The sequence below is a fragment of the Salmo trutta genome, chromosome 34 (genome assembly GCF_901001165.1).
Source record: "Salmo trutta chromosome 34, fSalTru1.1, whole genome shotgun sequence".
NCBI lineage: Eukaryota > Metazoa > Chordata > Actinopteri > Salmoniformes > Salmonidae > Salmo > Salmo trutta.
This window is the reverse complement of record NC_042990.1, coordinates 2,758,928-2,783,513: the sequence shown is the minus strand read 5'-3', so window position 1 is coordinate 2,783,513 and position 24,586 is coordinate 2,758,928. Positions and strand designations below refer to the sequence as shown.

General features: G+C 43.8%; 1 protein-coding gene across 4 annotated transcripts in view; it reads left to right on the top strand.

Moving 5' to 3' along the window:
- The window catches only part of LOC115173309 (oxysterol-binding protein-related protein 10), a 124,251-nt gene that overhangs the window by 85,230 nt on the left and 14,435 nt on the right, over window positions 1-24,586 (top strand). For all 4 annotated transcript variants that reach the window (XM_029731293.1, XM_029731294.1, XM_029731296.1 and 1 more), the window contains one exon: window positions 5,308-5,435. In XM_029731293.1, the coding sequence (XP_029587153.1) occupies window positions 5,308-5,435 (128 nt within the window). The remainder of the gene's footprint in view (window positions 1-5,307; window positions 5,436-24,586) is intronic.

Sequence of the window (24,586 nt, the reverse complement as noted above, 5' to 3'; positions counted from 1 at the left end):
CTAGCCAGTCTCCAGACCTTAATCCCATAGAACATCTGTGGAAGGAGCTGAAGGTTCGAGTTGCCAAACGTCAGCCTCGAAACCTTAATGGCTTGGAGAAGATCTGCAAAGAGGAGTAGGACAAAATCCCCCCTGAGATGTGTGCAAACCTGGTGGCCAACTACAAGAAACGTCTGACCTCTGATTGCCAACAAGGGTTTTGCCACCAAGTACTAAGTCATGTTTTGCAGAGGGGTCAAATACTTATTTCCCTCATTAAAATGCAAATCATTTTATAACATTTTTTACATGCGTTTTTCAGGATTTTTTGTTGTTATTCTGTCTCTCACTGTTCAAATAAACCTACTATTAAAATTATAGACTGATCATTTCTTTGTAAGTGGGCAAACGTACAAAATCAGCAGGGGATCAAATACTTTTTTCCCCCACTGTACAAGGAAATTCTCAAAGCTGCTAATGAGAACCTTGACGACCTTGTACCAGCCGGTGGGGATTCCGGTGGGGTGCCCCCACCCAGGCAGTGGCAGTGCTGGCATCACTAGCTGCAATAACCCATGGGGTGGGGGTCACACTCAGACATTCAGAGAGGGGGTATATTATTGTGGCCATGGTGGCACAAAATCAAAGGTCTGACTGCACGGAGATGCTTGAGAATATGGTCAGTACGGGGGACCATCATCTAGGACGTGACAATGGTTAAGCAAATCTCCCCACTTCTGCCCATTTTTTGCTCAGTTTTGCAGGCCTTCTCATACAGCTGCAACTGTATATGCAGTTGTAAATCAAGACCTTTCTTGAGTTGGGCTCTGGGACGGTGCAACTGTTGAGTCTATGGTTGTTTTGGGGGAAAGGGGTTGTGTGTGTGTGTGTGTGTGTGTGTGTGTGTGTGTGTCCCACAACTGTTGCGAGGGAGTAAAAGATGTTATGGACAATATAGGATGAGTCACAATAATTGTTTGCTATAATAATAATTGCTTGCCATAATGTTCATTTAATGTTGTAAATGACTATTGTAGCTGGAAACGGCAGATTTAAAAAAAAAAAAATAATAATAATTAATATCTACAGAGGCCCATTATCAGCAACCATCACTCCTGTGTTCCAATGGCACGTTGTGTTAGATAAACTTGTATTATCATTTAAAAGGCTAATTGATCATTAGAAAACCCCTTTGCAATTATGTTAGCACAGCTGAAAACGGTTGTTCTGATTAAAGAAGCAATAAAACTGGCCTTCCACTTAAGTCAAATTTTGCATTGATGTCAATGGAAGACTAACCGAACATTTGGAAGTTAGGATTCGCCCATTCAAGAAAACCTTCCAGCTTTTCACATTTTACTCCTTGTTCAGGATCAGTTTAGGTTTTAAATACATGGTTATATTTGACATAAGGTTGGGGTTTAGCTGACCCTAGAGCAGTACTTATGAACAACCAACCTCTGTCTGGTGCAAGTAGATGTAATGGTTTGGCTGGGAATGAGGATGAGGGTTGGGATGGGAGTTGTTTCTCTCAGTCTCCTTACGTCTTCTCTTCTGGTGGTCTTATTTATGTCCCAACAGTCACCCTGCCCTGTACGTCAGACAGGGGGTGGTGTGGAGTGGGACCGCCAGGCCGCAAGTACAAACCAGTTTCTTTCCACTGCCTTGCTCACAATGCGTTGTCTTGGGGGGGACCTGCTGTTCCCCGGCTCCGGCATGCGCCCCCTCACGCACGAAGAGTTGTATTGAGTGTTGGGGTGTTGGGTTTAAGGGTAACTAGGGTGAAGGTGGCACTGGCATGGATGTATTCCAGATTAGGACTGTGGCACACATCCATTCCACACTGTCCTGAGCCAACCCTTGCAACAGCCACTGCATGGGCAGGGTCACATTGTTGCATGGCGCCCGAAAAGCGTCAAGCACGAGTTCGGACCACGAATTGGCTGACTGGCACGGTCCCTCCGGGTCACCCCCTTTAGAAATCTATTTGGCGCTGTGAGTACTGTATGCCTGGAGCTTTTTAAAGGTCTTTGTGAAACTTCCGGAAACCCTGTACTTTCTATTGGGTGGCCTACTGAGTGATGTCATGGAGGATCTGGCTGCTCGTTGCTTTCTTGGTTCTCGTGCTCCCACTTCTAAACGGCTTGCTGACGGCCCATTTGAAATGCTTAACTTGGAGCGTTTCCTTTTTGGAGATCAAAATCCATAAAGGAATGAATTGCCTTGCCAAGAGTTTTATTTTATCCCCATCGTGAAATAACTAGCAAATGTGCCATGTCTCCATTCAAATGGTACTAAGGGGCAAATCAAGTGGCATTTCACACAAATGAATGAGGGCTGAGTGTGTTTGACTTCTTTCTTGTATGGGAGGAGGGAGAATGTGTCTGTTACTTGAGCTCTGTGAAGCATTTATTTGGGCTGCAATCTGAGGCTGGTAACTCTAATGAACTTATCCTCTGCAGCAGAGGTAACTCTGGGTCTTCCTTTCCTGTGGCGATCCTCATGAGAGCCAGTAAAGCGGCACAAATGAGGAGCATTGAGGTCCCAGCCCTGAAATGGAAGATAAAGCATACTGTAGTGCATGAATGTTTTTCCGTACAACACACCTGGCCTGCAGCATAACCCTGTTCACACGCATGTCTGTTTTCATTGACACACACTCTCTTTTAGGTGCTTCTTCTGCTTTTGGTGGTGCATCATCTTCATTGTGGGACCATCACTAAGCTCACAGCTGTTCAGTGACAGCCACTGGATATCATCTAGATTTGATCAGGGAGGACAAATTGATTCATTCCTGGCACGAGAAAATGTATTTTCTTTCCCCAAAAGAATGGACAACTACAGTGATAATTTCCCCCCCCTACAATCTCTCTCTCTCATGATCTACCTGAATAACATTTGAATAACTGCTCATAGAATAACAACCCGAATTGCATCATGTATAACAAATGTTTTATGTTCTTACGTAGGATATTTCATTAGTTCCTTCACTTCTTATTTTTGTTCCTTTAACAAATATACATTTATTTTAACTTCAGACTAAATAGGTAGAGACAATGCAACAAAGCAGGGACCTCAGCAATGCAAAATGCTGGACCTCCGCAGTGCTGCCACTTGTTATACAGTACTCTCTTATGTGCATGCATTTTTAAATGGAGGATACCATTAGCTACAGTAGGGGTTTGCTGCCCAGAGTACTGAGGGCTCTGCCTGTCAGATCAACAGAAGCCTGCATGGAGGGCAGTGTCAAAGCATTGTGACACCCTGGGCACCTCGCCAGTCGACTCGGCTCAACTGAACCATCAATAATGGATACGAGAGAGTAGAGAGACAGAGGTGCATTAGAGTTAACCCAATTTCAACTGGGGGAGGAATGGAATTTGGAAACGGTCCTCAGCAGCACTCTACTTACAGGGTCTTGGTTGCATGAACTTGCATTAGGTAGGCCGCAGCCTGCGTTTGAGCTCATCCTACTAGACAGGTAGCTGAACTTGCGTGGGTGTACACTAATTATAGACCGGAGTCATGTGACTTGACCAATCACGTGTCAAGGTGGGCACTGCAGAGCTTAGCATCTCAAAAGACACTATTTGTATGGTCTTTCGTTTGGTCGGTTATGTGCGCTCATCAAAATGGTTAAACAACTGAAATGGTCCCATGCCGCTGGTAGATCATGTTACAAAGATTTGGCCATACACATACAGGTGGGCACTGAATGACATGCAGGGGGAAGTGGAACAAATTCAATACACAGGTTACAATTACCTCCCTCTCCATTTCTAGCCCTTGATATCTGGGAAGTCGTGACTTGTATTAACAAGCAAGAAAAAGAAATCACTTCATCATAGGCACAAACACAACACAAAGACACCTTGATCACAGATGACAGTTTCCATAACTTGTTCATATCCTAAATGTATTCACACAGTATGTAGGTCTAGTTCTTATCAAACACGTGTACAAATGACCTGTCATTCTCAGACAGAATGCATTGTTCCATTTTGATTCTTCCTATCATTTTGGAAACTGCTCTCTCTCGTCCCCGAGTGGAAGAATGGGATTGTTATTCTATTCTCTCATTCCTTCCCATATTCTATTGCCTCATTGCAGCAGTCCTGTAAATTGTCTTAGATTTCAATCAGACTTGTTATGGAAATACACAAAACACCTTGTCAAAGGAAAGACATGGCCTTCAGATGAATCGTGTTACAAAAGAAAACGTTCTCACAAAATAGTAGCAACAAAGGAGTTAGACTGGTGACCCTGAGGACAATGGTTCCTCGCAAGTCCTGCAGGCTCTTTCAGATTTGTTTCTCATTTCGAGCTCCGGACACTTACCAGTTTTTGAGTCATAGATTCTGCCAGTCAGAGCCGCAAGTCCATCATCCGTATACTCACACAAACACTCAGATTCCATTTCCTGTTGTCCTGTCTTTGTGTGGCAGATGGGTTCAGCTAGATCACCCTCATATCCCTATTCGATATCTATCTCTGTTGTTTTTTTGTTTGAAAATGTAATAAAAAGCTTATCTGATTTCCAAAGAAAATAGAGGATGATGTGGATAGTTCACTGCTATACACACCTTTTCTATTCATATACTGTCTATACACAGCATTATGTACTGTATAAGTAAATCAATATACACTGAGTTTACAACACATTAGGACCACCTTTCTAAAATTGAGTTGCAACCCCTTTTGCCCTCAAAACAGCCTCAATTCGTCAGGGCATGGACTCTGCAAGGTGTTGAAAGCGTTCCACAGGGATGCTGGCCGTGTTGACTCCAATGCTTCCCACAGTTGTGTCAAGTTGGCTGGATGTCTTTTGGGTGGTTGACCGTTCTTGATACACACGGTAAACTGTTGAGTGTGAAACCCAGCAGCATTGAAGTTCTTGACACACTCAAACCGGTGCGCCTGGCACCTCCTACCATACCCCGTTCAAAGGCACTTAAATCTGTTGTCTTACCCATTCGCCCTCTGAATGGCACACATACACAATCCATGTCTCAATCGTCTCAAGGCTTAAAAACCCTTCTTTAACCTGTCTCCTCCTCTTCATCTACACTGATTTGAAGTGGATTTAACAAGTGACATCAATAAGGGATCATAGACTGACCAGGTAAATCCTAATGTTTTGTACACTAAGTGTAAGTCAATCAATACCGGATGTCCCTAATGTTTTTTACACTCCGTGTAAGTCAATCAATACGGATCAATGAAGCTTGAGATCTGGCCAAAGGCTCATAGATCCCAGCTGTCAGTGTACCCCCCTGAACGTGGTCTGAAATCAGTTGGTTCTGACCCTCTCTAATGCTCCCTTTGTAGATGGTGTTCCTGTGTGGACTGTACCAAATTCGCCCTCGGGGGAGCAACTGAAGAACGGTGGCCCGACCCCTCTACGCTCTGCAGAGCCCTCCCCAGCCCTCAGGAAAAAAAGCCCCCATGGTGCTGAGGTAAGGGGAGATTTACTCACTCACTCACACTCTCTCTCTCTCTCACACACGCACACACACACACACACACACACACACACACCTCTTACCTTAATTACTCACCATATGCAGTATACTCTCACACATTGGGCCTCTGGGGTGTCTGTACGCGCGTGTGTTGCATTCCCGGTTAAAGGGACCAGGTTCTTTAGAAGCATCTCGAAAGTGATGGTTTATTGTAACTTGACAGAGGAGACGACATGACTGCTTCCAAAGAGCTCTCCATCTGCTCCCGCTCTAAGGGTAGCAGAGGTATTACCCAGGCCATCAATCAATAAGGGCCTATCAATTAAGACATTTTGAAGCATTCATAAACATGCATACCTTGATCATGCACAGAACAAGTGCATGCACATTTTAAAGAATGCACTGCGAGCATAACACTTGCTGTATATTGTCATACACAACATTTGTTTTTCACGTTTGAGAGAAAATTCAGCGGATCGAAGTCATGTCCTGTGTCAGAGCAAGGAGAGGAAATACAGTCAAATAAAATACAATGTTATTCTTGACATGTGCCGAACACGTCAGTGAAATGCTTACTTACAAGCCCTTAACCAGCAATGCAGTTTTAAGAAAATAAGAGTTAAAGAAATATTGATTAAATAAACTAAAGTAAAACAATTAAAGCGTAACAAGAAAATAACAATAAAGAGGCTATGTACAGGGGGTACAGGTTAGTCGAGGTAATTGAGGTAATATATACAGTACCAGTCAAAGTTTTTCTGCACACCTACTCATTCCAGGGTTTTTCTTTATTTTTACAATTTTCTACATTGTAGAATAATAGTGAAGACATCAACGCTATGAAATAACACATATGGAATCATGTAGTTACCAAAAAAGTGTTATATTTTATATTTGAGATGCTGCCTTGATGACAGCTTTGCACACTCTTGTGTTATTAGTTTAAGCACACTGTGTGTGGATTGTTGTGACTGAGATGACGATCAGATCACATGTTATGACCAATTTATGCAGAAATCCAGATCATTCCAAAGGGTTCACATACTTTTTCTTGCCACTGTGTATGTATATATATGTGATGGTGTATATATAGACATTATGGATAGAATATTTAGTATATCTGTAGAATACATAGAATAGAATAGTATATTTTTATTTTATTTAACCTTTATTTAACTAGGCAAGTCAGTTAAGAACAAATTCTTATTTTACAAACCCTCCCCTCACCCGGACGACGCTGGGCCAATTGTGCGCCGCCCTATGGGACTCCCGATCACGGCCGGTTGTGATACAGCCCGGGATCGAACCAGGGTCTGTAGTGACACCTCTAGCACTGAGCTGCAGTGTGCCACTCGGGATATACAGCAGTAGTTGAATAACAAATACTTTATCTATGTGATCAGCACTGCTTGTGGCTAAAAGATACAGTGTATCTGCAATTTACTCAGCATGTTGAGTATGCACCTTTTGTATTTTGTGATAGGATGGATGTGCGTATCGGTTCTTAGAGGATTTCCAAAACGACAAATAGGCAGCCTGTGTGATCCAAATGGAAGAAAAAAAACGTACTGAACATTTACGTGTAATATACAAAAGTAAGAGCATATCATTTGGCTTGGTTTACAAAGCTGTGGAAGCACATTTACTGCTTAAAAGCATTTCACTAGGCATTGTACTATCAATGAAGAGATGAAATGGCCGTAAAACCAAGACTCGTGATGATGCGACTGAGTTTTTTCCCCTCTGTTGTGAAATTCCATTGCAGTGACTGTGTTGCTCAGAGGGGCGTAGGAACTCAATGCACTTGTGAAATTTTAATAGTGATGCTAGTGCCGGTTAGTGTGTGTGTGGGGGGGGGGACTTTCCATGAATATCTAATAGAACAGTGGAGTTACAATGTCACAGAAATCGCTCTGTCATTTGAATCCCGTTGAACTTTGATTCTGACATTGTTATTCCATCATCCCAGTTGAGCGATATTTTACATTCCCAATGAGACCACGATTAATGAGGCGATTGTCCCCCTCTAACGCATCGGCTGTCATGCTAAGGTATAACAACCCTGTCAAATGTTACAATTACAACATTGCTTTGTCATAAATTCTTGTCATTTACAGATGAATTCTAGCCTCGTAATTACAAGACTGATTATCGCTGCGCTGTTATATCCATGCAGCGTTTTAATGTCAACTCGCGGGATCAGGCGGCTAACGAGGATGGATTAATTCAACACCCACGTCCGTACACAAATCTCAATCAGAATACACAATGAGGTTGAATGGGGGGGTGCGCGGGGGTTAGTGGCTTTTTGATCTTGACGCGTGCTGAGAATAATTGCAATCCAGACGAATGCCATCATGAGATATACAACAGGTATTATAAACCCAACTTGTAATTTAGAAGGATTGAAATGTAATGTGACAGGCTTTGTACGGCAAAGTAATAATTAGTAATAGACCGAGGACTGTAATCGCTTAATGTGTCTCTGCGGTGACATTTACTACTCTATGGATTCCCTGTACATTTTCATCGTAATAAGTAAAACATTGATAATAAGACTAAGTCAAATGATCCATGTTTAAGGCAGCTATATTTTGAAAGTTTCTTTAATTTTAATTATGTACTAGGCCTACAATTGAACTGCGTCTATCATTTCCACACGGTCTCATTTTGCAGAGGGTGTTAGATAAATCAATGGGGAAGTTTGATATGGTCAGTTGACTTGGTGTGTCGACAGGCTAAATCAATGGTTATGTGTGGTGGTGCTGGTGCCAGCCTCATCTGGACTCTCTCCCATTTGGCTTGGGGCTTCCCTATGATCAAATCCCTGTGATGTATAGAGGATTTCAAGTGAGTGCTTGGAATTGGTGTTTGTTCGATGGCAGTTACTCAATACAAGTGTTTTTTTTGGGGGGGGGGGTCATCTGCAAATTTTTCTGTGGACTATTGAAAAAAAAATGACAAAGTAGTCCCAGAACTTTGCTAATGTGGCAGAGTTAGAGAAGAGGTAGAGAGTCTGGTTGGAGTGTTTTTGTATTACATGCTGAAAAGTTGTTTTTGGAAGTCTGCTTTGTTGAGTGCCATATATACAGTCATTATTTCATGTGATTTCATTGGTCAAGATTTTCTGTGCTGTGTATCTGGACTAGACTGCATCTCTAGTCTGTCTATAGGTCATGGCAATAGAGTCCACCAAAAACAATCCCAACTTGCAACTTTCTGATAATTCACCCAGACTGTGTGTCTAGACTAGCAGCTAGCTACTTCTGCTCTTTGTTCTGATGTGTGAAGCCAGCATTTCATGAACGGTTCTAGAACCGGAGTGGCCTGTCGAGGAAGAGGGCAGAGAGGAGATGGAGCTAAATGTCAAGGCTCTTTAGTCCAGCTTGACACATGCTTTTTATCTTCCAATGATAGCAGACACCCTCATATATTCTCTCTTCATTATTCTCGCTCCAATCAGGGAAGACAGAGCGTCTGCCATCTTCTGCTTCTGCCTTAGTAAGGAGAGAAGTCAAGAAGGAGTTAGAGATATGAGGAAAGGATTCATCTCAAGTAGATGGGTTTTTAAAACTTTTTTGGGGGGCCATTGAACTATAGTGATTTTCAGTAATTGAGATGACAGAGGTGGCTAATGGATGTGGTGGATAGAGTGATTGACAGGGGGTACATGTGCTTGTCAGACCTGCGGGGATGAACTTGGTAGAGTTTAGAGGAGCTGGTGTCAAGCCTGCCCCCTGGTGGCATTGAAATATATTGTAGCCACAGCATCATACTTCTTTGCTGAGGTTCTTTTTACTCTTTGGCAGCCATTCTCAATATGGGCTATAGGCTATGCTATGGCCTACTGTAGGACATATAAGTGTCTGTGTCACGGAATATGTGATTTGATGGCTCTTAAATGCAAGGAGATTCATGCAGTATTACTCTTTAGGTCTGTGACATTGCCTTTGTAACCCCATACACAAGCCAAGGTGAAGTGTATAGCTCTTGGAGTTTCCACACACTCTTGACTCTATGCTTATTCTCCGTTTTTTTAAAAGCAGCATCAGTGTCATTAGACTTGATGATCTGATTCTTTCAGGAAAAACAGAAGCAGTAAAACCATGACGTTTAACATGGCGTTTAACATGACGTTTAACATGACGTTTAACATGACGTTTAACATGGCGTTTAACATCAGGAGAAAGCACTTCATCGTCTGGCACGGGGCTAGAGTGTGCCGAGGAAAAATGGGATTGAAAGTGCTTGTGTTAGCAGAAATCAGGTGGTTTTATGCATTTCCAATACCCCACGCAATATTTTGGCAGGTATAATACAACAGTCCCCACATCACTATTCTTTATGCAGAGTAGGTTCCTAGTAGAGGAATAATGACAGCTATTTCATTCAATTCCTCATATCAGAGAGGCAAAGAAACTGATCTGTATTTTCTGTAACTTTGAAACTTGGATAATGGCTGAACAACACATGTTTGCTGTCCAAAATGATCTGGACAGGGCTTTGTAATCAAAACAAAGGATCACAGAGTATTCAGAATACAATATTTTAGTGATGTTTACTTTGTTTAAAGGGGAAGTTCACCCACAAACAATTCTGGGCCCGTCTTAACACTTGTCTGGCCATTTGTTAGTACCCCAGACAGTTTTTAGATGTACAGTTGAAGTTGGAAGTTTACATACACCTTAGCCAAATACATTTAAACTCAGTTTTTCACAATTCCTGACATTTAATCCAAGTAAAAAGGTCAGTTAGGATCACTACTTTATTTTAAGAATGTGAAATGTCAGAATAATAGTAGAGATAATGATTTATTTCAGTTTTTATTTCCTTCATCAAATTCCCAGTGGGTCAGAAGTTTACATACACTCAATTAGAATTTTGGTAGCGTTGCCTTTAAATTGTTTAACCAGGGTGAAATGTTTTGGGTAGCCTTCCACAAGCTTCCCACAATAAGTTGGGTGAATTTTGGCCCATTCCTCCTGACAGAGCTGGTATAACTGAGTCAGGGTTGTAGGCCTCCTTGCTTGCACACGCTTTTTCAGTTCTGCCCACAAATTTTCTATAGAATTGAGGTCAGGGCTTTGTGATGGCCACGCCAATACCTTGACTTTGTTGTCCTTAAGCCATTTTGCCACAACTTTGGAAGTATGCTTGGGGTCATTGTCCATTTGGAAGACCCATTTGCGACCAAGCTTTAACTTGCTGACTGATGTCTTGAGAGGTTGCTTCAACATATCCACATAATTTTCCTGCCTCATGATGCCATCTATTTTGTGAAGCAGGAAAGCACCCCCACAACATGATGCTGCCAGCCCCGTCCTTACATTTACATTTAAGTCATTTAGCAGACGCTCTTATCCAGAGCGACTTACAAATTGGTGCATTCACCTTATGATATCCAGTGGAACAGCCACTTTACAATAGTGCATCTAAATCTTTTGGGGGGGGGGGGGGTTAGAAGGATTACTTTATCCTATCCCAGGTATTCCTTAAAGAGGTGGGGTTTCAGGTGTCTCCGGAAGGTGGTGATTGACTCCGCTGTCCTGGCGTCGTGAGGGAGCTTGTTCCACCATTGGGGTGCCAGAGCAGCGAACAGTTTTGACTAGGCTGAGCGGGAACTGTGCTTCCTCAGAGGTAGGGAGGCGAGCAGGCCAGAGGTGGATGAACGCAGTGCCCTTGTTTGGGTGTAGGGCCTGATCAGAGCCTGAAGGTACGGAGGTGCCGTTCCCCTCACAGCTCCGTAGGCAAGCACCATGGACTTGTAGCGGATGCGAGCTTCAACTGGAAGCCAGTGGAGAGAGCGGAGGAGCGGGGTGAAGTGAGAGAACTTGGGAAGGTTGAACACCAGACGGGCTGCGGCGTTCTGGATGAGTTGTAGGGGTTTAATGGCACAGGCAGGGAGCCCAGCCAACAGCGAGTTGCAGTAATCCAGACGGGAGATGACAAGTGCCTGGACTAGGACCTGCGCCGCTTCCTGTGTGAGGCAGGGTCGTACTCTGCGAATGTTGTAGAGCATGAACCTACAGGATCGGGTAACCGCCTTGATGTTAGTGGAGAATGACAGGGTGTTGTCCAGGGTCACGCCAAGGTTCTTAGCACTCTGGGAGGAGGACACAAGGGAGTTGTCAACCGTGATGGTGAGATCATGGAACGGGCAGTCCTTCCCCGGGAGGAAGAGCAGCTCCGTCTTGCCGAGGTTCAGCTTGAGGTGGTGAGCCGTCATCCACACTGATATGTCTGCCAGACATGCAGAGATGCGATTCGCCACCTGGTTATCAGAAGGGGGAAAGGAGAAGATTAATTGTGTGTCGTCTGCGTAGCAATGATAGGAGAGACCATGTGAGGATATGACCGAGCCAAGTGACTTGTTGTATAGTGAGAATAGGAGAGGGCCTAGAACAGAGCCCTGGGGGACACCAGTGGTGAGAGCACGTGGTGCGGAGACAGATTATCGCCATGCCACCTGGTAGGAGCGACCTGTCAGGTAGGACGCAATCCAAGCGTGGGCCGCGCCGGAGATGCCCAGCTCGGAGAGGGTGGAGAGGAGGATCTGATGGTTCACAGTATCAAAGGCAGCAGATAGGTCTAGAAGGATGAGAGCAGAGGAGAGAGAGCTAGCTTTAGCAGTGCGGAGAGCCTCCGTGACACAGAGAAGAGCAGTCTCAGTTGAATGCCCAGTCTTGAAACCTGACTGATTAGGATCAAGAAGGTCATTCTGAGAGAGATAGCAGGAGAGTTGGCCAAGGACGGCACGTTCAAGAGTTTTGGAGAGAAAAGAAAGAAGGGATACTGGTCTGTAGTTGTTGATATTGGAGGGATCGAGTGTAGGTTTTTTCAGAAGGGGTGCAACTCTCGCTCTCTTGAAGACGGAAGGGACGTAGCCAGCGGTCAAGGATGAGTTGATGAGCGAGGTGAGGTAGGGGAGAAGGTCTCCGGAAATGATCTGGAGAAGAGAGGAGGGGATAGGGTCGAGTGGGCAGGTGGTTGGGCGGCCGGCCGTCACGAGATGCGAGATTTCATCTGGAGAGAGAGGGGAGAAAGAGGTCAAAGCACAGGGTAGGGCAGTGTGAGCAGGACCAGCGGTGTCGTTTGGCTTAGCAAACGAGGATCGGATGTCATCAGCCTTCTTTTCAAAATGGTTGACGAAGTCATCCGCAGAGAGAGGGGAGGGGGAGGAGGATTCAGGAGGGAGGAGAAGGTAGCAAAGAGCTTCCTAGGGTTAGAGGCAGATGCTTGGAATTTAGAGTGGTAGAAAGTGGCTTTAGCAGCAGAGACAGAAGAGGAAAATGTAGAGAGGAGGGCGTGAAAGGATGCCAGGTCCGCAGGGAGGCGAGTTTTCCTCCATTTCCGCTCGGCTGCCCGGAGCCCTGTTCTGTGAGCTCGCAGTGAGTCGTCGAGCCACGGCGCAGGAGTGGAGGACCGAGCCGGCCTGGAGGATAGGGGACAGAGAAAATCAAAGGATGCAGAAAGGGAGGAGAGGAGGGTTGAGGAGGCAGAATCAGGAGATGGGTTGGAGAAGGTTTGAGCAGAGGGAAGAGATGATAGGATGGACGAGGAGAGAGTAGCGGGAGAGAGAGAGAGCGAAGGTTGGGACGGACCAATACCATCCGAGTAGGGGCAGAGTGAGAAGTGTTGGATGAGAGCGAGAGGGAAAAGGATACAAGGTAGTGGTCGGAGACTTGGAGGGGAGTTGCAATGAGATTAGTGGAAGAACAGCATCTAGTAAGGCACAACCTCCTTCACGGTTGGGATGGGGTTCTTCGGCTTGCAAGCCTCCCCCTTGCCAAACAGTTCTATTTTTGTTTCATCAGACCAGAGGACATTTCTCCAAAAAGTACGATCTTTGTCCCCATGTGCAGTTGCAAACCGTAGTCTGGCTTTTTTATGGCGGTTTTGGAGCAGTGGCTTCTTCCTTGCTGAGTGGCCTTTTCAGGCTATGTCGATATAGGACTCGTTTTACTGTGGATATAGATACTTTTGTACCTGTTTCCTCCAGCATCTTCACAAGATCCTTTGCTGTTGTTCTGGGATTGATTCGCACTTTTCGCACCAAAGTACGTTCATCTCTAGGAGACCGAATGCGTCTCCTTCCTGAGCAGTATGACGGCTGTGTGGTCCCATGGTGTTTATACTTGCCTACTGTTGTTTGTACAGATGAACGTGGTACCTTCAGGCGTTTGGAAATTGCTCCCAAGGATGAACCAGACTTATAGATGTCTACAATTTTCTTTCTGAGGTCTTGGCTGATTTCTTTTGATTTTCCCATGATGTCAAGCAAAGAGCCACGGAGTTTGAAGGTAGGCCTTGAAATACATCCACAGGTACACCTCCAATTGACTCAAATCATGTAAATTAGCCTATCAGAAGCTTCTAAAGCCATGACATTTTCTGGAATTTTCCAAGCTGTTTAAAGGGACAGTCAACTTAGTGTATGTAAACTTCTGACCCACTGGAATTGTGATACAGTGAATTATAAGTGAAATAATCTGTCTGTAAACAATTGTTGTAAAAATTACTTGTCATGCACAAAGTAGATGTCCTAACCGACTTGCAAAAACTATAGTTTGTTAACAAGACATTTGTGGAGTGGTTGAAATACAAGTTTTAATGACTCCAACCTAAGTGTATGTAAGCACTAAGTAGATCTTTGTTTTTAAAATACTTTTTACATTAAAAAACACTTATTTTGAAATTCAATGCCGAGACACTATTTGTTGTTAATGTAACGATAAATACACATAATTTTAAATGCATTTTAGGTAATTTCTGAAATGTAGCATTTTGATATAAAAAATACAGAAGTCAAAATAGTCTGTCTGGGGTACTGACAAATATCCAGGCAAGTGCTATAAAGGGACCAGAAGTGTTTTTGGTTGAGCTTCCCATTTATTGACTTTCAACCCACAGGGTATAAGATAAAAAAAAATGTAACTGAATACATTGAGGCATACATTGGCTTTTTGCACTTGCGTTGACAGTCCAAATGCAGTCCAATTCACCAACCCACACTTCCCTCACACATTGCACTTGGACCTATACTGTATACACTTTCAATACATTCAGTGGTCATTCCTCTCTCCAGTAGAGGGTAGCAGAAGATAGTGATGTGAATGAATGGATAGTGCAAACGTGTGATGTCATACTCTACATGACAAAAAGTATGTGGATACCTGCTCGTCCGACATCTCATTCCAAACTCATGGGTATTATTATGGAGTTGGTCCTCCCCTTTGCTGCTATAACTGCCTCCACTCTTCTGGGAAGGCTTTCCACTAGATGTTGGAACATTACTAAGGGGACTTGTTTCCATTCAGCCACGAGCATTAGTGAGGTCAGGCACTGATGTTGGCGATTAGGCCTGGCGTGCAGTCAGCATTCTAATTCATCCCCAAGGTCTTTGATGCGGTTGAGGTCCGGGATCTGTGCAGACCAGTCAAGTTCTTCCACACCAATCTCAACAAACCATATCTGTATGGACCTCGCTTTGTGAAAAACAGCCCCAGACTATGCATCCGGGCAGGTAGCGTTCTCCTGGCATCCGCCAAACCCAGAATCGTCGGTCAGACTGCCAGATGGTGAAGCGTGATTCTTCACTCCAGACATCGCATACCACTGCTCCAGAGTCCAATGGCGGCGAGCTTTACGCCACTCCAGCCGAAACTTTGCATTGCGTATGATGAGCTTAGGCTTGTGTGCAGCTGCTCGGCCATGGAAACCCATTTCATGAAGCTCCCGACGAACAGTTGTTGTGCTGACGTTGCTCCCAGAGGCAGTTTGGAACTCGGTAGTGAGCGTGGCAACCGAGGACAGATGCTACGCGCTTCAGCACTTGGCGTCCCGTTCTGTGAGCTTGTGTGGCCTACCACTTCGCTGCTGAGCTGTGTTGCTCCTAGACGTTTCCACCTCACAGTAATAGCACTTACAGTTGACTTGGGCAGCTCTAGCAGGGCAGAAATTTGACGAACTGACTTGTTGGAAAGGTGGCATCCTATGACGGTGCCACGTTGAAAGTCACTTTTGTATATGTAGTGTATCTTAAACAACATTCACTGTGTAGTTGTCATGGTCATATACACAGAGGGTACAAAACATTAGGCACAACCTACCTAATATTGAGTTGCACCCCTTTTTGCCCTCGGTGTGGAAAGCGAATTCACCCAGTCAGTCTGTCATGGAAAGAGCAGGTGTTCCTAATGTTTTGTGTACTCAGTAAATACCATCATTAAAGGAGTGAAAAAAACAGAGCCTTAATCAGTTTTCATTTCTGAGAGAAATAAAACGAAAGTATCATCCCCATAAGCAAGATCCCTGTCAGAAAACAACACAACACTTCACCAGCCTCTTCCCTCAAACGTCATTCAGACCGGTTGGCGGGTAGAGGGATCCACCTGTGACTTAGCCTGAGTAATTTATCTACACTCCTTACTAAACTCTCTCAATGCTTCTCGTCACTGAGACCTAATAAAACACAAGCCAATTATACTGAACAAAACTATAAACGCAAGATGCAGCAATTTCAAAGATTTTACTCAGTTACAGTTCATAGAAGGAAATCAGTCAATTGAAATACATTCATTAGATCCTAATCTATGGATTTCACATGACTGGGCAGGGGCGCAGCCATGGGTGGGCCCTCGCCACCCACTGGGGAGCCAGGCCCAGCCAATCAGAATGAGTTTTTCCCCACAAAAGGGCTTTATTACAGATAGAAATAATCCTCAGCACCCCCTTTCCACCTCCTGCGAGCAGGTGAAGAAGCCGGATGTGGAGGGACTGGCGTGATTGTGAGGCCATTTGGATGTAATGCCAAATTCTATAAAAACGACGGAGGCAGCTTATGGTAGAGAAATGAACATTCAATTCTCTGGTAACAGCACCGTTGGACATTCCTGCAGTCAGCATGCTAATTGCACGCTCCCTCAAAACTTGAGACATCTGTGGCATTGTGTTGTGTGACAAAACTGCACGTTTTTGTGGCCTTTTATTGTCCCCAGAACAAGGTGCACCTGTGTAATGAACATGCTGTTTAATCAGCTTCTTGATATGCCACACCTGCTAGGTGGATGGATTATATTGGCAAAGGAGAAATGCTCACTAACAGGGATGTAAACAAATTTGTGTGTATGGAACATTTCTGGGATCTTTTTTTTTTCAGCTCATGAAAATGGGACCAAAACTTTACATGTTTCGTTTCATATTTTGGTTCAGCATATAAACACTTCCTCAAAGTTGTCTCATTTCAGTCTTACTTCAAAGCTCTGACAACATGTCCCTCTCTGTGTTTGGAATGCTCATTACTTTGGCTGAGACGGCTCTGAGACTTCAGAGGTCTCAAAACCCACTTTGTCTGAGTCTCAATTTTGAGTTTTCTCTCTGTTTTGTCTGTCTTCTGAGAGAAAGTCATTAGAGATTTGGTTCTGTGTTTTGTTTTGACAGCCCTGTGTTTTCAAAGGGGTTGAGGGGGAGATGTTTCTATGCCAATCCTCTAGCTACGGGATTGAGTTGTTGTTCAAATATGGGGGGCTTATAGTTGTCCTGTTTCACACATACATGTACAAGTGTATCATCTGTACAAGTGTGTGGTGTGAAATGCCATCGTTTATACTTTAATTCATCTCTTGTTTGGCTTTACTCAGCTTTTTACGTCAGAGCAACTAAGACTTTGGAAATATCAAAATGTGAAACTAACCTTTACATAAATGTTGGCTTGTCTGAGACAGAACATAGAGCTGTGAGCGAAATGGAAATAATTGACTCATTGTCAGTTCGGCTGCCTTGATGTCCAGGGTCCTTAAACTCTGTCACTGTACTCGTCATGATGAGCTGTTTGATTCCAATGGGAACCACACAGAGCAGCACATAAGGATACTGTATGAAAAATAACCTATTGATGAGGAAATCTAGTCTGAAACCAGTATCTCAAACTATCGGCCACATTAATTAGAATCGTGACACTGGGAGAAACTAATGATGCACTGTAAGATTCAGTTAAGTGTAATATCTTTGATCTCCGGTGTAATATCTTTGATCTCTCTCTGTGTCTCTATCTATGTATGTATGTATGTATGTATGTATGTATGTACTGTATGTACTGTATGTATTTATTTATTGTGCAGTTCAACAAGTGTATGTGTGCATGAGCAACGCTCCCCTCCTTAAATGCCTCGCTGATGAAACTCCCCATGATTATTTATAAATGAAGAAGCCAGGCTCTGCTCCCAGCTTTACTTGCCTCATTTCTGCAGGAACATATTTAGGAGGTCTGATACAAGCTCAATTGACATGGGCATTGATCCAGTCAATGCACCCGTAATCCTTGTAGATCTCAGTCTAGTCTTGGCATTGGATCTGTAGATTTAGATGCCCATATGGTCTAAGTTTCAAATACGTTCATTTGTCCAAGTAACATGTCCCTGTGCATTTGTTCTTGGCTGTTCTGTATGCTTGTTGACCCTCGGTCTGTTTTGGTTGGGTAGCAGCCTGTGCTGTTTGAGGTTGCAGCGGAGACCCGTGGTCTTGAGAGGGCTGCTGCCTGTGGAGGTTAGCAGGCATTGCTAGTAGGGAGACGGATGAGACGGGTAGCAGCAGCTTGGAAAGAAAGCTCTTGGGACGAAGAAGAGTAGCAAGCGTGTTGGTATTCCTAGACGTGGCATTTGGTCTGACACACTGACCAACAAGGCAGCTTAAAAATGGTCAAAACCATATTTTTTTCTTTACATTTCAACATTCGTGCAGGGTTGTGAGGCAGACGGGAGCAAGGGTGTGAGTATGGCAGATGTGTGGGGGTACTGTAATTTTGGGCAGAAGATGGGACCAGATGGGATGAAGAGAGTGATGTGCGCGCGTTCACACTGTCTGGATGCTTTTCTCAGGTTATTTTAGATTTTTTTTGTTGCATCAACCTCGGGTGCTCATCTGTGCTTTTCTTTGTCTTTGATTTTGTCTCTGTTTTTTGTTGTTGTTGTTGCAATTCCTTCCTGGTACCTTGGGGAGAAGTGTAAATGCTAATGCTATCTCTTATTTTTTGAAAGTTAAACAAGTAGAGCATATGTCCTGACGTGACCTCTCCATTGGAAGACGTCTATGGCTCCTTACATAAAAATGGCTTATTGGACAGTTTGACAGTATAGACAGCTGCTGTACAATAGGTAAACAATATGGGGTCTAATAGTCATCAATTGTTTGAGCCCATCCAAGTAAATGTCTCATTGTTTTACCTACATTATATGCTCAGGAGTGACATCGTTTCAGGGCCCGTATTTATAAAGCATCTCAGAGCAGAAGTGCTGATCTAGGATCAAGCTTTGCCTTTTATAACAAAATGTATAAGATTACATGGACAAGGGGGTACTGATTCTATATCAGCACTAATACTCTGAGACGCTTTATAAATACGGTCAATGAGCAGCTCATATCTGATCCAGGATCCTTTTCTATGGATATTTCTCAGTGTTGGAGAGGCAGACAGCACAGCTCTTTTCCCTCTGTGCTGATCAACATGCCACGGTGTGAATTCACACTGCTTCTGTTTTATCTGTCAGTATCCAAACAGATTGTCCGTTCCTGCTGTATGAACTAGTGTTTTCGGTGTCTGTCATGTGCTCTGAGGCTGATCCATTCTCTGATTTGTTGAAACTGGAGCAGCTGTTTAAGTGAGCAGTTCCCGAGACAACAAAACAACTCGCTCAGGACTAATGGAGAAGTTTTTTTCGGCTGACTGAACAACATTTAATTTTTCTTTTATTTACCACAACAAAGTTGACATCTCGCTGTGTTTCCAAGGATCTCATTTTTCAGCATGTGAAACCAAGGGGAACAGAACAGAAAAAGCACATGGGCTAGTTATGTGCTGAAAAGGTGAAACAAGGACACTTCCATTATATCAAAAGGTCAGTATAGAAGTGTGATGTTGGCCCTCTTCACCTCCAATGGGCGAGGGATGGGACCAGCGATCGGGGGATGTCATGGCATTTGGTGGAGGATGAGAAGGATGGGGAGGGAGGTGCGTGTTGAATGGACCTAAAAGGTTAGTCTGCTCAAGTCAAGGGAAAGAAAGAGTTGGCCTTTTTGAAGTGAGAGCATGAGCAAACTTTCCCTCTATCCCAGCTCTCCGCCCACACACTCCCCCGATGCCTGGAGAGAGGGAAAGGGAGAAAGAGAAAAAGAGCGATAGAGATGGTGTGGATCAAACACCGTGTATCATGTGAAAGCCAAGAGAGGGGGAGAAGGAGTAGGGGAGAGGTAGGGGAGAGGTAGGGGAGAGGTAGGGGAGAGGTAGGGGAGAGGTAGGGGAGAGGTAGGGGAGAGGTAGGGAGGAGAGCGAGAGAGAGCACTTTACTTGAACTCCTCTCTCTCTCTTAGTCACACGCTAGACTAGGGTCTTACCGACACCACAGCGCATGTCTCATCTTCAGCAGGACAACTCTGCCTCTGCACAACATTGTCTCAGCACAACAAGTCGTCAGGAAAGGAAGCTGAAGGAGCTTTAACTGAATATCGCTCCAAAGGTATAATTGTGGGGTTTTTCTGTTTGTAGTACTCTCTCTGCAGCGGTGACGCGGTGGGTAGAAACTCTGCTCCAGGACTTTGTGGACACCTGGTGGGGTAGATCTGTGTGTCTCTAATCGGTGTCTCTTTCACACATACACAAAAGCCTACTGGAGATGAGATCCAGCTGTACTGAGCGCAAGCCTGTATCTTCTCAACCATGCACCGTAAGTGAGGGTGTTTAACGGTAGTGTGTGTGTGTGTGTGTGTGTGTGTAATATGCCTGAGAGTGATAGATGTGTTTTGAGATAAAAAAAATAAAAAAAAAGAGTAAAGTTGCAGCAAGAGGTGTAAGTGCTGTGCTTTGTACATTTTGTAGCACCCTCAAAAGCTGTTCTAATGTTTTATAGGGGAAGGGAAAAGGGGATACCTAGTCAGTTGTATAACTGAATGCATTGAACTGAAATGTGTCTTCATCATTTAACCCAACCCCTCTGAATCAGAGAGGTGCGGGGGGCTGCCTTAATCGACGTCCACGTCATCGGCGCTCGGGAAACAGTGGGTTAACTGCCTTGCTCAGGGGCAGAACTACAGATTTGTACTTTGTCAGCTCAGGGGATTCGATCCAGCAACCTTTCGGTTACTGGCCCAACGCTCCTACCCACCAGGATACCTGCTGCCTAGAATGAAGAGTAATGCTCAGTGAGTTTCTTTTAAGTGTCCATTTAAAATGGGTTATGACAATCCATTATCCTGACATACTGTACATTGGTTTGTCTGTCTCTGTTCTATTGGCCAATGGAGTGTCTACTCTGCTTCCATTTGACCGCAAACGTTTTGTTGCACTGATCAAATCAAAGCTAGTTGATGTGTATTCTGTCTTCTCTAACAAGATGACCTAGAATATGGTCCATTCTAACGAGTAACTACCTCTGTGCTTTGACCAACTGTCAGACCCTGTAACAGTGAAGGCAGAAACCCGAAAGACTTTGTGCCAACCCCAATCATATGTGTAAACCTCCAATTCCATGAAAACAAGTGACCAATTTAGTGATTTTTGGTAGTCAAGTGGTTTTGGCGGCCAACAATGCATTCATATATAGCTGAATGCTTTGGCTGTTTCTGTTGTAAAATTAAAGTAGACATTTAGACTACATTGTTTATATTTTCTCCCAGCATATGTTCCTTGTTAGCAACATGGGATGTCTACGGTGTTGATGAGAGTAGACCTGCTCGCGTGACTCAAAGGGATAGAGGTGTAGAACTGAGCTGACCTCTTAAGCAATACCCTGTCATTTGTGAAAGCATTTTGAATTTGTGTGTTGGAATCTCAACAGACCTCCCTTCTCCTTCTCCTAGCTATTTATATCCCCCTGCTTCTGGAGCCTGCTCGCTCCTGGGACTGTGTGTGAGATGTGGAGCTTGGCTGGTGGCGTGCATGGGATGAAATATTCAGGTGACAGAAAGGCAGATTCCTTCTGGAGATGTTTCTCTTTCTTCCCTCGGCCTGTTTCTTTCCTTTCTCACTCCATTACACGTCGCTCTAGGAGTAACTGTTCTCTGTTCTTGACACAAGTAGAATAAGCTCCTGATATCCGAGTTGGGTCATGTACGCATTTACCAAGTAATGGCTCATCCTGTTTGTATGATGCATTACAGGCTGTAATTTACTGCTACTGACAACCGGATTCTGTTCCACATTCGGTGACATTTTTGGTGACATTAGGTTGCAGTCTGTCACACGTCAGATGCATACGCATACTGTACATTGTTAGAGAAAGAAATAAAAAGAGGGAGAAGGAGGAGAAGACCGTGCTCCAGGAGCACTTAATTGCATTATACAATGGGCTCTTTTTTTCTTCCCTGAGTTACTGCAGGAGATATCAAAGGCACTAGGGCTCTTCTTTTTAACCTTTTTAACAGAGGACACAACCCTGTCCACGTTCACTGCAACACATCAACTATATCAAAGCCTTGTCAAGGCATTGTGAGTCCGGGCAGCACTGTAGGCGCTAAGCTGTCGGAAGGAATCAGGCAGTGCGCTCTCAGGGAAATTCTCTGAGGCATACCTCGACCCCCTGCGTGTTGCTGAACCATCAATACAGGGAAGGAAACGTAAACCAGTGCATGGAACAATGGAATTGGTTGTGTTCCCTGCCTGGTATTTACATATTCCTATTTAATGGGTCCTTCTGTCCTATGGCTCTGCTCTTATGGGTCCGTATCTACTCTCTAAATAATGAATGTGACTTTATGTAGTGCGTGGATTTGCAATGAAAATAAGACAATGCAAAGCAAAAAATGGTGTCCTCTTCTAACTGTGGATGTGTCCAATGTTGTGACAATAAGGAGGGGATCGGTATGAGAAAATGGACACTGATCATTTGGGTTCTCCAGACTGTCAGGCAGAACACCCTTTAGTGATGTTATGACATCCATGTGCAGTATGTTCAATAGTTTATGAATATTTAGTTTATCCAGGAAGTCCCATTGAGGTAAGGAGTAGGACTGTTAGGGTGACTGTATTACCGCCACACCTGCGGTCACCAGTCATGAAGGCAGTCTGATTCCACGTGACCTTTTAAGTCGCTGTAATTAGGCTTCTCCAAGCTCTGATGCTGCTGAAGGTCATTAGTAGCCTATCAAACTGCCTGGTACTCAGCACTCTATTGTCCCTCTAATCACTCTGACATCAATGCAAATGTAATTAAAAAATCTAATCAAACACTTCATGAGAGCCCATGAGCTCATGTTGTGCAACATTTCTATAGGCTATGCAACAGAGTGATGGCCTCTATTAAAAAGATGAGGATCCCATCAGCTTTCTATAGGCTAGGCCTACTATATTTATTTCTCAACTTTCCTAATATTATGCACAATGCTTCTCTTTACATCAGGAGTATAGCCTACCTGGCTGGCATGAAAATGAACCATGGAAAAAACATCCTCCATTCTCTATTTAAGTGCATAGATGACATGTTTCCCATGACCTTGTTTTGAAACAGGTGCATGATAATGGTCCATTCTAAATCAGAACTAATTTCACCCATATATTATATAGTATATGTAAAGACAACACTAAATTAAGAATAGTCTGATGGGTGACAATATTAGTTTATCACTTGTTAATGATGCCCAGCTTGTGCAGTAAGCAAAGAAACAGCTTGCCTTTTTTTTGCGACATTTTCAAATCCTAGTCGCACACCTCATGTAGCCTAGCCCATAGACCTACAGTTGAAGTCGGAAGTTTACATACACCTTAGCCAAATACATTTATACTCAGTTTTTCACAATTCCTGACATTTAATCCTTGTACAAATTCCCTGTCTTCGGTCAGTTAGGATCACCACTTTATTTTAAGAATGTGAAATGTCAGAATAATAGTTGAGAGAATTATTTATTTCAGCTTTTATTTCTTTCATCACATTCCCAGTGGGTCAGAAGTTTACATACACTCAATTAGTATTTGGTAGCATTGCCTTTAAATTGTTTAACTTGGGTCAAATGTTTTGGGTAGCCTTCCACAAACTTCCCACAATAAGTTGGGTGAATTTTGGCCCATTCCTCCTGACAGAGCTGGTGTAACTGAGTCAGGTTTGTAGGCCTCCTTGCTCGCACACACTTTCTCAGTTCTGCCCACAAATTTTCTATGGGATTGAGGTCAGGGCTTTGTGATGGCCACTCCAATACCTTGACTTTGTTGTCCTTAAGCCATTTTGCCACAACTTTGGAAGTATGCTTGGTGTCATTGTCCATTCAGAAGACCCATTTGCGACCAAGCTTTAACTTCCTGACTGATGTCTTGCGATGTTGCTTCAATATATCAACATAATATTCCTCCCTCATGATGCCATCTATTTTGTGAAGTGCACCAGTCCCTCCTGCAGCAAAGCACCCCCACAACATGATGCTGCCACCCCCGTGCTTCACGGTTGGGATGTTGTTCTTCGTCTTGCAAGCCTCCCCCTTTCTTCTCGAAACATAACGATGGTCATTATGGCCAAACAGTTCGAATTTGTTTCATCAGACCAGAGGAAATTTCTCCATAAAGTACCATCTTTGTCCCCATGTGCAGTTGCAAACCATAGTCTGGCTTTTTTATGGCGGTTTTGGAGCAGTGGCTTCTTCCTTGCTGGGTAGCCTTTCAGGTTATGTCAATATAGGACTTGTTTTACTGTGGATATAGATACTTTGTACCTGTTTCCTCCAGCATCTTCACAAGGTCCTTTGTGGTTGTTCTGGGATTGATTTGCACTTTTCGCACCAAAGTACGTTAATCTATAGGAGACAGAACGCGTCTCCTTCCTGAGCGGTATGACGGCTGCGTGGTCCCATGGTGTATATACTTGCGTACTGTTGTTTGTACAGATGAACGTGGTACCTTCAGGCGTTTGGAAATTGCTCTCAAGGATGAACCAGACTTGTGGAGGTCTACAATTTGTTTTCTGAGCTCTTGGCTAATTTCTTTTGATTTTCCCATGATGTCAAGTAAAGAGGCACTAAGTTTGAAGGTAGGCCTTGAAATACATCCACAGGTACACCTCCAATTGACTCAAATGATGTCAATTAGCCTATCAGAAGCTTCTAAAGCCATAATATCATTTTATGGAATTTTCCAAGCTGTTTAAAGGCACAGTCAACTTAGTGTATGTAAA